This window comes from Lytechinus pictus, chromosome 9 (genome assembly GCF_037042905.1).
Source record: "Lytechinus pictus isolate F3 Inbred chromosome 9, Lp3.0, whole genome shotgun sequence".
Lineage (NCBI taxonomy): Eukaryota > Metazoa > Echinodermata > Echinoidea > Temnopleuroida > Toxopneustidae > Lytechinus > Lytechinus pictus.
Genome location: NC_087253.1, coordinates 17176724 through 17192915, shown reverse-complemented (window position 1 = coordinate 17192915; position 16192 = coordinate 17176724). Strand labels below are relative to the sequence as shown.

The window sequence follows — 16192 nt, the reverse complement described above, 5'->3', positions numbered from 1 at the left end:
TCTTATTTTACATCCGATTTTGATGAAGTTTTCAGCGTTATGCTTGTTAGATTTTTCTCTATTTATTCAAGTCAACATTTCTCTTGGGTGGACTTGACCCTTAAAGGGGTGTTTTTTCAGTTTTGGACGTGGGCCGCACGTGCACTCGTTAAGGGTATAAAAACACAGATTTTTAAGAAAAAGGGTGGTTTTGAAAGATTGGTCAATGGTCAGTCGCAGGTCAAACGTATTTAGGGTATTTTTTTTTACAAAGCTTTTTTTTTAAAGTCTAGCCAAACATGTTTAGGGTATGTTTTTTTCCCCGGGGTCATATACTGGCGACAACTTGTTTCGTGGCCAAAATGTTAAAATGAAACCAGCGAAAAACTTGTTATGGGGGTTATTTTGCAGACAGAGGAAAAACTCGTTTAGGGGGTGTTTGGAAATAATTTAGGTATGCATGTGTACAGCCATACATTTGACTTGGTGAAAATCAAGGTCAATACTCTTCATGTTTCATAAAAGGATCCATGTATCATTGATGATTCCATGTCATTTTCATTTCCAACGATTGCACCTGAAACATGTACTCTTTAAAGGGGAATGAACCCTTTGGAACAAGTAAACTTGTGTGGAAACAGAAAAATCAAAGAATAAGAACAAAGAAAGTTTGAGAAAAATCGGACAAATAATGAGTATTTGAATATTGCAATCACTAATGCTATTGAGATCCTCCCACTGGCAATGCCACTAGGATGTGTGATGTCACATATGAACAACTGAAATTTCCCTTTGATGGACTATAAAATACCCTCAAAATGTCTCTTTTTGCTTTTTTCCTATGGTAATACAAACTCTTTATCCATGATATATTCTTTAAAAGTCTTTAAATTACATGCCCTCCTATAGAAAGAACACGTGATCTACTGATAGATGTGATAAAAGAGGCAATTTAAGTGAAATATATATACTAAAGTAATAGGGAGAGTTGTTCACAAGTGACATCACATATCTTTGTCGCATTGCCAATTTGAGGATCTCTGTAGCATTAGTGATCGCAATATTGAAATGCTCACGACTTTATCATTATTTTTCCGATTTTTCTCAAACTTTCGTTGATCTGTTTCTTTGATTTTTCTGTTTTCACACAAGCTATCTTGTTCCAAAGGTTTCATTCTCCTTTAAGCTAATGATGAACCTCAAACTTTAACCTAATTCTATTTATAATCTTCAGAGTATTCTTTTAAAAAGTATTTTTTTTAAATGGAACAACAAAATATGGGGGGGGGGGAAGGTTGATCAATTTAAATAGATGTTTATCTCTCCCTTGCCTGAAAGAGCTTTAGGTTTATCTTAAGAATGTTCAGTATGTACATGCAATACACATTGTTTTTTATTGTGAATGCTCTATTAATATTTTTGAGCAGACACAATAATGCGAAAGCACACAAATTATAGGACTCTTTCTCAGTACATGTGCTGAATTGATCGCAATAAAGAATGAAATTTGCATGAATCATAGTTTCAAATCATGGATTCCAAACACAGGATGCGACTGCTTTGCAGAAAATGTGTTTCTGCTGTTGGCTTTGTGACTTTAGGAGCAACATGTTCGAGTACTCTGGATGTGTTCAAGGGATTCCTGGGAATGTAATTCTGGCAGAATCACAATTCAAATGTACTGTTTTTGGTGATAAAGAAGTGTATTACCAAATATATTTTCATATGTAATGTGAGTCTCACATCACTTCAGGATCTAAAGAGTGTCCCCTGGATGCAGCCTAATCAAAGAAATTATATTGTAATATATTCTGATGATCGATGTTGATCAGTATAACTCTAGATTTTGTACTTGCATTCATTTTGATATTTGAAAGTAGATGTGAATGCAATAAACTGCCAGCCTATTTTTTAGCTGCAACTATATACTGCATAATTATTCTTCTTCTTCTTCAGTGGGGCCAATACAGTGTAAATGCTATCTATCATTGGGTGAAAACACAATTTATGCACATCTCTCCAAAGAGGAAAAGGAATAATAGGCTACAGTAAAATCTGCCTATTACAGATAATTCAATTAACCACCATGTGTTATTTATCATAAAAGACGATTGCAAAGCATGTGTTATCTGCTTACATGTACCAGTTTGATGTTGCTTTCAGGACAATTTATTTATTTATTCATTCATTCATTTTCATTCATTCATTTTCATTAATTAATTAATTCATTTTCATTTGTTCATTCGTTTATTTATTTGTATTATTAACCCAAGGTACATGTAGACTGCTCAGTGATTGAAACACTGTTCTCAATCAGGGCCCTGCACCAGTACATATATACATAGAACAAACATAAATACATTGTATACAAAACATGTGAAATAGACATTATTACCTTAATACAATTTCAATAGAGTGAAATAATATGAGTAATTGATAAAAAGAACCAGTATTCAGCACAAGTTCAGTAGGAAATCAAGGGGGGGGGATCTAAGAATGCAAATTACTTGTATTTAATTGAGTGAAAGTGCAAGAGTCATTTAGAAATTTATATTTTAAACATAAAACTTAATTGAAAGAACCAATGTACATTTCTAAATTCAATGTCCTAATGTTTGTCTTTTTACTGGTTGCCGCCAATGTATTTTTGGTGAATACCGACAAAACAATGAGCTCAAGAAATGCATTAGAATTTCAGTGTCACAAAATACTATGAACATTTACCACATTACTGCTCTATCCACAACATCAAAACTTTCACACAATATTAAATTTCACACAGTTAATGAACCAAGAGTAGCATTGTGGAAATTAGATTGCCATGCTAGACTTTTCCTTCTTGAATTTATCAGTTGTATAGTACAGTCCGACCTCTCTTATCCGGACACGTTGGGACCAGCACCAATCCGGATAAGGGATTTATCCGGATCTGGGAGACCCAATATTAAATACATGCAGCTGCCTCCGCAATAGAAGCTGCACGTAGTCTATTTAGTGGGCATACACAGACAGTATTCACTGCAGTGTCAGTGCAAATTATCGGCGGTATTTTTACGGAAATAAAATCGATTGGTGGCCAAAACTGTTGGATAATTTACCTGCTCAAATGATTGAGGAATAAATCGAGCATACTTCGAAAGAAAGAGAATGAATGACTCGATGAAACTAAGTTTTACAATAAGATCATCGCGGCGGCTATCGCAGCTTCGCAATGTCAGCCATTGTTACACTGACTGTAGGCTTAAACATGATAGATGGCGCTGTCCATATTGAGGCCTAGCGTTAGCTAGCGAGACATGTGTTGTTTTTCCCGGGAAACAAAAAGAGAACGTGATGAAATGTTTACATTGCGCCCCATTTTCCTGGAAAATTATCCTGCCTAAGTTCTTTCGGTGATTTGGGCGAGATATTTTCATGAAAAATAATGTTGTTTTAGGTAGACTATTGAAAAATATATGTAATCAAAGGGAGTTTGCATATAGGATTGAGTTAAGATTGCCATCTCAATTTACTCACGTACTAGATTGAATTTAAAAAAAAAATCTCGGCAAATGTGCGTCCGGATAATAGAGAGATCCGGATAAGGGGAGGCCGGATAAGAGAGGTCGGACTGTATATCATTGCATTGTAGCAGCCATTTTGTTCTTCTTGTTTGTGACCATCAGTTATGCCTACTCCGCTGCGGTTTTACAGTATAAACTGCATTTTTATACGCCCATCCTAGACAGGACATATGGTACCACGCTCGGTGTCCGTCGTAACGTCCGTCTGTCCGTCCGTTCAATTTTCCTTTTAAAAGCGATAACTTCAGTTTGACTTAACCTAGGCTTACATGTATATAATTTGGTGTGTATGATACTGGCATGGATCCCAGAAACCCTATTGATTGTGAGATAAAAAGGTCAAAGGTAAAGATCACGTGACATGTTTTTATCTTACCCTTCTGAAGAAGTCCTTGTTAACGCGATAACTTTAGTTGAACTTAACCAAGGCTCATGTAATTTGGCGTGTATGATACTAGCATAGATCCCAGCAATTCTATTGATTTTGATTTTGAGGTCAGAAGGTCAATGGTGAAGTCGCCACCATCCAATTTTCTTGCTTGACCAATAACTCCATTTTCTGCATTACAGGCGGGCGTATTATGTGCTCGCCTTAGCGACACTCTTGTTTAGTTTTGAGGTACTGTACATTGTACCTTGTATTACAGGAGAATCTTTTCATATCATTGCATTCCCATTTGTAGGAGTTCTGAGGATCAAGGTAGCCTTCAAAAGGATCCTGTAAGGGATGGAAACACTGGTGTTGGGTTTCCAGATAAACCAGAACGATTCAGGAAAGGTTGGAGTCGCAGGGGTTCTCGTATAGGGTTTCCATACCCAGGCAATTGCCCTCTCATGTGTTCTTACGTTTGGAAGTCTGCCGCCGATAAAACCAGCCATATGATGACCCACCTACCTGTAAATAAGGGTCGGGAAGCCTTCAAGGATGCTATTGAATCTTTGGAGAAGAGGATTGGCAACGAGTACACGCACAACATGGGATGGTGTGATGAGTGCGATAAGTTCAGCGCGTGTCTCCCGTCTCACCTGAAGAGCGTCCACCGAAGACGGGACAAGCTGTGCACGCAATGTGGAAAGATGATCAGGGTCGGCGCAACGAAGAGCCACATGCTGACTCACGTTCACGTCGATGAGAAGGACTACGCCCAGTGTCCCATGTGCCCTGCAAGGGTGAAGCATCGAGAATACCTGAAGCAACACATGAGCCGTTGTCACTTTGGGAATGATGAAAGGAGTTTCACGTGCTCGACTTGTGGGAAGAATTTCAGGTCCCAGCATGCTCTCAACAAACATATAGTTATTCATAGTTCCGTGAAACCGTTCCCGTGCACGGAGTGCGACAAGGCATTTAGTCAGCGAAGCAACCTGAAGATCCACATGCGACAGCATACGGGACACAAGCCGTACGGATGCGAGATCTGCGAGGCCACTTTTACCAATAAAGTCAGCTTGAAAAACCACAAGAAGAAACTTCATGGCATCGACTGGTGGAAAGACAGAGAATCGTTGAAAGATGATGATCTTGAGACAACCGAGAGTCTGACCTCATAAAAAATGATTCCCCAGCATGATCTTGGTGAAGAATGTCTTGAAGGTATATGACCAGTATCCTATACACTTTGGTCGGACTCTACTTTGTTCACTGAATAGAGATTTAGAAAATGAACAACATGAAAGATAAATGCCAGTTCTGGTAATGATCACAGAATGAGTTCGAACAGAATATAAGAAAAATACCACCAAAGTCTTTGTTTGTATAAATAAAAATATGTGCCAAATGGCACTGGAAAAAAAGGTGTAATTGCTGACAAATGAGCAATGTAAGCTTGGCATTTCATCAAATGTCGGATATTTTTGTAGCAATATTATTGCACTGGCCCACATACCGGGTATGCTTTTTGTCTTGCCCACCAGAGGTGAAGGCGAGACTTAGGGATCCAAATGTCGTCCGTCCATCATAAACCTGTAATGACACATAACTCCACAACCGTAAGTCGCTTTTCAACCAAACTTGGATGGTAGAGGGACTTGGGGGACCTGCATGTTATGCTGCAGTCTGAGGTCACATGGTAAGGTCAAAGGTCATTTTCAGGTCAACGTTCAAGTTTACATGTAAGACTTATGACACCTAACTCCGCAACCGTAAGTTGTATTTCAACCAAACTTGGATGGTAGATGGACTTGGGGGACCTGCATGTTATGCTGCAGTCTGAGGTCACACGGTAAGGTCAAAGGTCATTTTCAGCTCAACGTTAAAGTTTACATGCAAGACTCTCTTATGACTAACTCCGCAACCGTAAGTTGTATTTCAACCAAACTTGGATTGGCTTGGGGGACCTGCATGTTATGCTGACGTTGGAGGTCACATAGTATTAAGGTAAAAGGTCATTTTCAGGTCAACGTTAAAGTTTACATGCAAGACTCTTATGACACCTAACTCCGCAACCGTAAGTCACTTTTCAACCAAACTTGGATGGTAGATGGACTTGGGGGACCTACATGTTATGCTGCAGTCGGAGGTCACATGGTAAGGTCAAAGGTCATTGTGAGGTCAACGTTAAAGTTTACGTGCAAGGCTCTTATGACAAGTGTTATTCCATCCAAGTCATTTTACAATGAAGTTTCGATATAATTCTCTTGCGTGCCCTCGCAAATCACAATATTTCTGGTTATTTTCATAAGTGGGCGAGACACAGAATTGCTCTTGCCTTGTCTTTGTTAGGGATCATCAGAATTAGCGATTTTGAGCTACAATTCCATGATTTTACAAAAATCAGTTTATATTAATGTACCAGATCTATATGTTGTTTGATAATATTTTGACAAGACTTTCTCATGAAATAAATGTTTGCTACAACTTCAGCATTTTACCTTTACAGAATATCTAGAGGAAAAACAAGAAAATTCAATCAAAATTTGTACAGTTGGTCTATCTTTGAGCTTTCATCATGAATTGATTATAATTATATTACACCAGATAATGAAAAGTAATTGAACTTCCTGTAACATAATTTGAGCTCGGATTATTATGCTGTATAAGGCCCGCATTCCACAGAACGGAGACCGTTGAAAGACCACTGAAAGACTTAAAATTTGTGAAGTCTTACAGCGGTCTTCAAGATCACTGAAATTTGTCATCTCTATGGAATGGCTCAGAAAGACCCCTCAAAGAACTCTGAAAGATTGATGGATATTTCTTGTCATGCTGGTCTTAGACTAGTCCTACAGAGATCTTTTAATGGTCTTTCAGAAATCTTTCCATGGACTTTGCCTGGTCTTTCGGTGATCTTTGAATGATCTCCCATGAGTCTTACAGTAATCTCCGCAAAAATCTTGAGAGACTGCCGAAAGAACATTGAAAGACTATGAAGACCTTTGAAAGTTCATCAAAAGACCGCTGAAAGACTGCTGAAAGACCACTGAAAGACTGTTTTCCTGTAAGACTGTTGTAAGACTGTTTTGAACCATTTCAAAAAGTTTTGGAGCCCATGAAGACCACTGAAAGATTGGTCAGGACTCATATAAGACCTCAAAGACCATTGTAGGTTCATTGAGAGACCTCTGAAAGATCAACAAAAATTCAAATTCAGCGGTCTTGATCTCTGTGGATCTCAGGTATCCCTTTACCCGATTTGCCAAATTATGAAGTAGCCAAAATGGTGAGATATTGACTTTACTACATGTGGGAGAAGGAGAAGAATCTGAATATAGAGAGCGTTAATACTAGATTGATTCATTTGCCCATATTTTCTGAAGTCTGGTCCAACGTATGCCATGGTCCAACTCTCTGCTACAATTATGGGAAGCCGGAAATGTTGAAATTTAACATTGTATATTTATTATGTTACTGTGCTCCTTTTCCCTCATGATATGATTGATAAAACAAAAAGCAGATAAAAACCAATAGCGCCATCTCAAGCCCTCAACTACTCATACCTGGCCAGTTTCCTGACCCATAATGCTTGTGTAGTCTAGTAATATAGACCCACTTGAATGATAACATGCTATTAACTACTCTATACATTTATACTGCAATAATTATGTTACCAAGTAGCAAAACAATTACTTTTCCTCTCAAACATTGTAGTTTTCTACACAAATACAGTTATAGGTCAATATATTCTCTGTAATATTTTGTAGATACATGTATCTGAAAAAAGTATATTTTTAAGACTATGTATTTATAACACACAGTCAATGCGAGACCACACACGGTTGACTCCCCCTTTATCATTCAATTAAGAATCACCTTTCGAAACACACTTCTTCAGAATTTCATGCTTTTTTCTCATTGATCAAGTGAGACTTGTACTGCTGGTCCAATATTTATACAGACAGAAAATCACATGAAACTGAAACTGGGTTTGGACAATGTTTTTTAAAAACCATAGGCGCGGTATAATAAAAATCTCAATTCAATGTAGCCGTTAAATATGTGGCTGCTAGCAAGCATTTACTTTATCAAGAACGAGAATTGAACGTATCATGTTTATGAGAAAATTAAATTTATATACATGTTTCTATGATGGATATGTAGTGTAGTTTTTTTTTTATTAAACCAAGAGAACCATCTGTGGCTTTGGATGTTCTGCACGCTCTACAAATCTATACTACAGAATTCTGGAGCCAATGGCCTGTATTCTGAAGTCAGGTTTAACTTAAGACTGTGGTCTAACTCTGTTATGGAAAGCCAAAAATGTCAAAATTTTCCGTACAGTGTATATTTTTTATGTCTACTGTGCTCTTTCCTAACTCGTGAATGATGGAGAAAGCTATATAATTTATCTGTCCGAAACAGTTCAGAATTATTTGAGAGAAAAATGAGTTGATAAATTGAAATTATACCGAGAGATTTATGCCACTATTGGCTATCCATATTTAAACCACAACTTTAAACCTGATCTCAGAATACGGACCAATGTGTTTAATAGTCACAAGTGCTTTTGCACATGCAAACCAGGACATCTATGGAGGCAAACAATGTACAAATATTCCATGTGTGATGCTAACTTTTCAGAGCTTTTTTTTATCAGGGATCTATTTGAAAAATTCCAAGGGGCAAGGTCATTTTTTTGTAGGGCACCTTAAAGGAAAGTGAAGGTGATGCTCACTTTAAGGAAGGGCATCAATACTAACTTGTACTTTTCAATGAGACACTTGCCCTAGATTACCACAGGGCACCAAGATCTTGGGCAACATGGCACTTATTTTGGCCCAGGTCTACAAATATTTGGAAGGGCCACTAGGCCAATTGAGAGGGCACCGGAGGCCATTGCCCAGGGTTAGTTCGAGCCCTGTTAAAGTATTTGTGTACTTTGCCTTGAATACCCTTTGAGCAAAGGAGGGTTCCCTGCTAAAGCGGGGGTCTCGGCAAAAAGCCTGGAAAACATTACTTGATATTACCAACAACTGCATCTGATAGACTGGTTGTACATGTAAGTACTGTGCAATAGACTGAGACACCATTCCTAGTCATGATGATTTTCTCATCAAGGTTTCTCTGCTCTTATATTTGTTATAGGCCTGATGATGACATCAACTTCAATGAGAGCAACGACAGTCTTGAATTTACATCTAGCAGTGAAGAGGACAAACCCCGTCGAATGAGAAAGCAGGCCAAGAGTAAAAAGAGTAAACCAACTTTTAAGTTCCCCAAAGAATGTCCAGTCTGTTCAGAGGCGGTGGAAATCAAACCAGAAATGATCAAACATTTTGAAACGCACATCCCGGTGGGAGAGGGCTCGGATGCTATCAAGAAGGCTGTGAAACTGATCCAGAGCAAGTTGAAAAAGGGACACCAATATAACATGGGTTGGTGCGAAGAGTGCAAGAAACTGTGCATGAACTTCAGGGGTCACTTCATGTTATGCCACACTGCAACTCTTCACAAGCTGTGCCATCACTGTGGGAAGGTGGTGAATGCACGGATGGAAGATCATTTGATCTCTCACATGGAGGTGGACGAAAGCGATTACGTCCAGTGTTCCCGGTGTCAGTTGAAATTCAAGCACAAGAAATACCTTGCAGCTCACATGAACCGGGTCCATAGGTTGAAGAGGACTCTGCAGTGCCCCACCTGTGGAAAGATGTTCAAACGCGCTAACGAACTGAGTAAGCATAAAGTGATTCATGCCGCAACAAAGCCTCACCCGTGTTCGGTTTGTGACAAGGCGTTTACCCAGAAAAGCAACCTGATGATCCACATGCGACAGCATACGGGAGACAAGCCGTACGTCTGCGAGGTCTGCGAGGCGGCTTTTGTCAATAAAGTCAGCTTGAAAAACCACAAGAAGAAACTTCATGGCATCGACTGGTGGAAAGACAGAAGCGTTGAAGGATCATGATCCCGATCCTGAAAAGACTCACAGTCCAACCTTGTAAACAGTGCTTGCATTGCACCATCTTGCTCAAGCATGACTAGAGGTCGGTCATCAATACATGTACATTTCAGTCAGACTATACATTTCAGAGTTATGCTCCTTCAGGAGAAATTGAGCTTGTCCTTAGCCTTATACGTCAAGCCCTTGGCATCGGCCTTTATTGCCTTTGAGGTCTGAAAAGTCCTTGGCCTTGGCCTCTGGCGTTGGTAGGCATGGATTGGCGAACATACAGAATCATTGATGGTAGACCAGGGCCCCGTCTTACAAAAAGTTACAATTGATCCAATCAGTTGTAACTCTATGGAAATCCATCAGTGTCAGAATTTTTTTCTACAGGAAATTTGCAAACTGTCCTTTGTTTGTAAACAAAGGAGAACACACCAAATTGTCAAGATATCAATTAATTTGTGGATATACAATCATATCTTGAATTTTCTTTTGAACAAACATGCATTTTATATGTTGACTTTGCTGGCTTTCCGTAGTTGCGATTAATCGGATTGATCACAACTCTTTGTAAGATGGGGCCCTGAGGGAGAAAAATAAAGGTGATGAGTCAAGCAAGGAGAAACTGAATTCAAATACATTGAAGATATGGAAAGAATGCCATGAAGAGTCAAGTTAGTGGTTTTCAGTGAGTAATTCAGATGCAGTGGATTCCAGTAGCTTATAACAATACTCGATGAAAATCACAGACTATTTGTTTCATGGAATGCTTCCTAGGTAGGTACAAAGAACCACCCCTTTTAATAGGTACGGAACGATGCTCACATACATGTAATGTGCCAAGATTGGGTATACATTTCATGGCCCCGTCTTACAAAGACCGTCGATTGATCCAATCAATCGTGACTCTATGGAAATCCATCAATGTCATAATTTTCCGTACAGAAAATTTGCACAATGTTTTTTGTAAACAAAGAGAAGCACAGCAAATTTTCAAGAAAACAATGCATTCATATACATCAGAGTTAGAAAATATTTTGAATAAACATGCATGATAGATGTTGATGTTGCTGGCTTTCCATAGTTGCGATTGATCAGATCAGTCGCAACTCTATGTAAGACGGGGCCTATATATCACATTTTTAGGGGGCAAGTTTCATATTACGGTAGATATAGAATTATATTTATCTTCTTTTGTAAACAGGCAAACTCTGTAAACCACTGTAATTTTGCTGGATGAGAGTTTAATACATCCATATAACATATAAACAATTCTGTTCAAATGAGCAAAAGGTGATGTTGGGGGGGGGGGGGGGTCGGGACACCCCTTCCCCTTGATTTTCAAATGTTGAAGTAGAAGAAATAAAAAGAGGGAAAATCAAAGATAGTAAAGAAAAGTGATAGCTACGGCTTGTAAATATGTATTTATACCGTAACCATATTTCTAAAGTTGAAAGAAAGATAATATAAAAAATGATATGTTCGTCATTTTACCTTCCTTTATAATGTAGCCCGGGGGCTGTTTCATATAGCTGTTCGTAAGTTAACTCTTAATGTGCCATTCACTGTAATCAGCGAGTGCCTTTTTTTTCTGAGTCTTTATTTAATTGTTTTATTTATTAAAAAAAAATGGAATCACTCCTGAGACAATAATGTTAAACCTCTTGACCATAAGCTGAACTGAACAATGGAATCACTCATGCATGCACTCAAAATGCAATAGGCATAACAATAGCTGTATGACCATTGCACGAAAATTTGTTTGTGGCACTCCAGTGGATGCACAGATATGTGTTCATGGCACGTTAAGGGTTAAGAAGAGTGACTAATGCCCTTTTTGCACACGCTAAAATTTCCTTAACCCCGTACTATAGGTGGGGCTAAATTGCCATTTAGCCCCACCTATAGTACGGGGTTAAGCTTAGCCCACTTTCTTTTTACACAGCATTTTTGCAAAGTGGGCTAACCCCACCTTTAGTACAGGATTATTTGGCCCTGCAAAAAAGCAGGGTTATCCCAGCAATTGCGGTGCTAAGAGCGATAGTACGGGGTTAAGATCGCTAGTGTAAAACGAAAGTGGGCTAAGCTTAACCCCGTACTATAGGTGGGGCTAAATGGCAATTTAGCCCCACCTATAGTACGGGGTTAAGGAAATTTTAGCGTGTGTAAAAAGGTACGAGTGAAGTACTTGTACTACGAATGATCGACAAAAACCACTAGTCCGGGGTTAGCGAGTTTCGTGTGTGAAAAGCAAGCATTCCTTATCCGGGGTTAGCGATAACAATTTGGCATGTGTGAAAAGGAAAAATAATAGTACGGGGTTAAGGATAGTACGGGGTTAGCGATAGTCCGGGGTTAAGAAAATCCTGTGTAAAAAGGGTATTTAAGAACAACTGGGTCCTGTCTTACAAAGACTTAATTGATCTGATCCATGGCAACTATGGAAAGCCAGCAATGCCCACATCTAAAATGCATGTTTATTCAATTTTTTTTCTAGATTTGATGTATATTCATACTGTACATTCATGGTTTTCTTGAAAATTTGGTGTGTTCGCCTTTGGTAACAAAGGACATTTTGCAAATTTCCTGCAGAAAAAAATTATGTCACTGATGGGTTTTCATAGAGTTACGATTGATTGGATCAATCGTAACTCTTTGTAAGACGGGGCCCAGGCGATTCTTTCTTGTGGTAAATGATATTCACCATTACATGTTCAATGGTGATTATTTAGCGTGTAACAAAGGTTCACCAGTCGTTAGTAAATCGTTCGTAAAATCATTCGTAACTTCTTGAGCAGCTTTATGAAACACCTACCCGGTGCTGCTCCTTGGTGCATGATAATGATCATAAGGTCTTTGTGACATAAAGCTTAGCGATTGATCATAAGGCTGATTTCTACAATCGATTGCATTGGTTATTGTGTATGATCAATTGTAAAATTCACCGGCTTGATCAATCGCTAAGCCTTATGTTGTAGGGTCTTGATATCAATTCTTTGAATGCACGAGCGCTGTAAGGCAGCTCGAGCTACATGTAAAACCGGGGTAATAATAATAATAACAATGTGCCTCGAAATAGATTGTTTCTAGATAGATGGCGCTATACTAATGCCTATTCTTTTTATTAGTATATTAATCCTGGAAAGGGGTTGATATGATTGTAATGCTGATATCTCAATGGTTGATAACTAGTATATTAATGTTGATAGGCAATCAATCAAATTGAATCAATTTTTGAGTTGGAGTTTATGATTAATTGCTGTAATAAATACATTGCATTAACAGTTCATGTACACAAAGTTTTCAATGAATTATTTTTGTTAACCCAACTTAGAATGAACTACTGGTGTAAGGAAATTCTCGAACATATTTGAGAAGAAAATGGATGATTTGAAACAACTTAAAACTGGATATGCTGCAGCAACGTATACGTGTTTGGACAAAAATATTTACCGTTATATCATGATTTTAACTCTGTGGTGGTATTAATTATATTTATAGATATCATTACAACTCTTGCCACTAAGTTCCATCGACTCGGAACTTCCTATGATGATGGTCCTGCTATAACGTGAAGTAATCGCTTCCCCTTCTGCAATATACTTTACTTATACGTACATGTACATGTAGTTTAGTACTTTAACTTCCCTTACCCCAGTAAAGGTTCATATTGTTATAACTTTAGTTATTCTGGCCCCTTCCCCTATCAAATTTGTATTTTATTTTTTATTTTTGTTATTTTTACATCATTTAGTTTTCACATTGTTTTTATTTAGGCTTCTAGAATTTAATCACGTTATTTAGTATAACTTTTAGTTTTTACATTTTTTTTTAATTTAGGCTTATAGAATTCAGTGACATCATTTAGTAACTGTAGTGTAATACATACAAACATGTAGATTAGCAATTTTTTAACGTGATGTTATGTTTAATAACCAAACTCAGATGATCATGCATGTCTTGTCCTTTTTAGTCTTTTAAGATTACATATACATGTAGAAAATCTTTTTTTGTTGTTGATATGATTGTTGTCATGGATATCATCAGTGAATGCCAAGAAGGGAATGAAATAAAGTAATATTTCATAAACTTGAAAAACTCTTTGAGAAATGTATTATACATGTACATGAAGCTGGAGTTTGAATTGAAGATGATGGTGTACAGATGTTGATTTGAACCATCGTGATGATGGTGGTGAGGATGGTGAGGATACTAGTGATGAATGTGACGATGATGAAGATGATGATTGTGAGGATGGTGGTGATTGTGATAAAAGGTGATGATGATTGGGATGAAGGTGGTGATGATGAGTGGGGTGATGAATGTGATGATTGTGTCAAAAGATGATCATGAAGATGATGGTGGTAGTGATGATGATGGTGTTGATGATGGTGATTATGATCATGATGGTGAGTATACTAGTGATGATGATAAATGTGACGATGATGAAGATGAGTGGGGTGATGAATGTGACGATGATGATTGTGATGAAGATGAATGTGAGGATGATGGTGGTGATTGTGATAAAGATGATGGTGATGATGATTGGGATAATGGTGATGATGATGCCGATAATGAGTGGGGTGATGAATGTGATGATTGTGTCAAAAGATGATGATGGTGGTGATGATGATGGCGAGTGTTTGTGATGTTGATGGTAGGGATCATAATATTGATGATTGTTGCAATGATATGATTGATGATGGTGACAATATTGATAGAAATGGTGTTAGGCCCAGTTGATGATTCCTCTCAATTCTCCATCCTCCCCCCCCCCCTCACTCCCTATAATCCTTTCCTCTTTTGCCCCATACCACCTTCTTTTCTTCCCCTGCTCTCACCCCCTTGTACTTTTCAACTTGCTTTCCCACTTTGCCTATTCACTTCAAATTACCAACTCTAAACATTTTATACCCCTACTTTTTTGTGTCCCTTCTCTCCCATAATTATTCATTTATGAAACATTTGGAACAAGTGGGCTTGTGTGGAAACAGAAAAATCAAAGAATAAAAACAGAAAAATCTGACGAATAATGAGGAAGTTATAACCATTTGAATATTGCAATCACTAAAGCTACGGAGATCCTCCCATTGGCAATGCAACAGAGATGTGTGATTTGAACAACTTTCCCTTTGATGGACTATAAGATATCCCCCAAATGTCTCGTTTTGCTCTTTCATAAGGTGATACAAACTCTTTAACCATAATGTATTCTTTGAAAATCTGTTTTACATGCCCTCCTATAGAAAATACACATGATCTACTGATAGATGTGATAAAAGAGGCAGAGTTAGTGAAATATATACAAAAGTAATGGGGAGAGTTGTTCACAAGTGACATCACACATCTTTGTCACATTGCCTATGGGAGGATCTCCATAGCATTAGTGATTGCAATATTCAAATGCTCATAACTTTCTCATTTGTTTGTCCGATTTTTCTCAAACTGTATTTTTATATTTTTGTCTCACCTGCATAGCAGAGTGAGACTATAGGCGCCGCTTTTCCGACGGCGGCGGCGGCGGCGGCGTCAACACCAAATCTTAACCTGAGGTTAAGTTTTTGAAATGACAGCATAACTTAGAAAGTATATGGACCTAGTTCATGAAACTTGGCCATAAGGTTAATCAAGTATTACTGAACATCCTGCCTGAGTTTCATGTCACATGACCAAGGTCAAAGGTCATTTAGGGTCAATGAACTTAGACCATGTTGGGGGAATCAACATCAAAATCTTAACCTAAGGTTAAGTTTGTGAAATGTCATCATAACTTAGAAAATATATGGACCTTGTTCATGAAACTTATACATAAGGTTAATCAAGTATCACTGAACATCCTGCATGAGTTTCACATCACATGACCAAGGTCAAAGGTCATTTAGGGTCAATGAACTTTGGCCGAATTGGGGGTATCTGTTGAATTACCATCATAACTTTGAAAGTTTATGGATCGGATTCATGAAACTTGGACATAATAGTAATCAAGTATTACTGAACATCCTGTGCAAGTTTCAGGTCACATGATCAAGGTCAAAGGTCATTTAGGGTCAATGAACTTTGGCCAAATTGGGGTATTTGTTGAATTACAGCCATAAATTTGAAAGTGTGTTGGTCTAGTTCATAAAACTTGGACATAATAGTAATCAAGTATCATTGAACATCCTGTGCGAGTTTCAGGTCACATGATCAAGGTCAAAGGTCATGTAAGGTCAAAGAACTTTGGCCACGTTGGGGGTATTTGTTGAATTGCCATCATATCTCTATAAGTGTATTGGTCTAGTTCATAAAACGTGGAAATAAGAGTAACCAAGTATCACTGAACAT

At 38.0% G+C, this 16192-nt stretch overlaps 1 protein-coding gene across 2 annotated transcripts in view; it reads left to right on the top strand.

Annotated features, from left to right (window-relative positions):
* Window positions 1–11489, top strand: part of LOC129267638 (zinc finger protein 652-A-like) — a 31178-nt gene extending 19689 nt beyond the window's left edge. Inside the window, exons 4-5 of one of the 2 annotated variants that reach the window (XM_064104823.1) lie at window positions 4226–5136; window positions 9064–11321. In XM_064104823.1, coding sequence (XP_063960893.1) covers window positions 4226–5093 — 868 coding nt within the window. In that variant the 3' untranslated portion in view covers window positions 5094–5136; window positions 9064–11321. Of the gene's footprint in view, window positions 1–4225; window positions 5137–9063 lie in introns of both variants that reach the window. The other variant, XM_064104824.1, reaches the window with a different exon arrangement.
* The last annotated feature ends 4703 nt before the right edge of the window (window positions 11490–16192 follow it).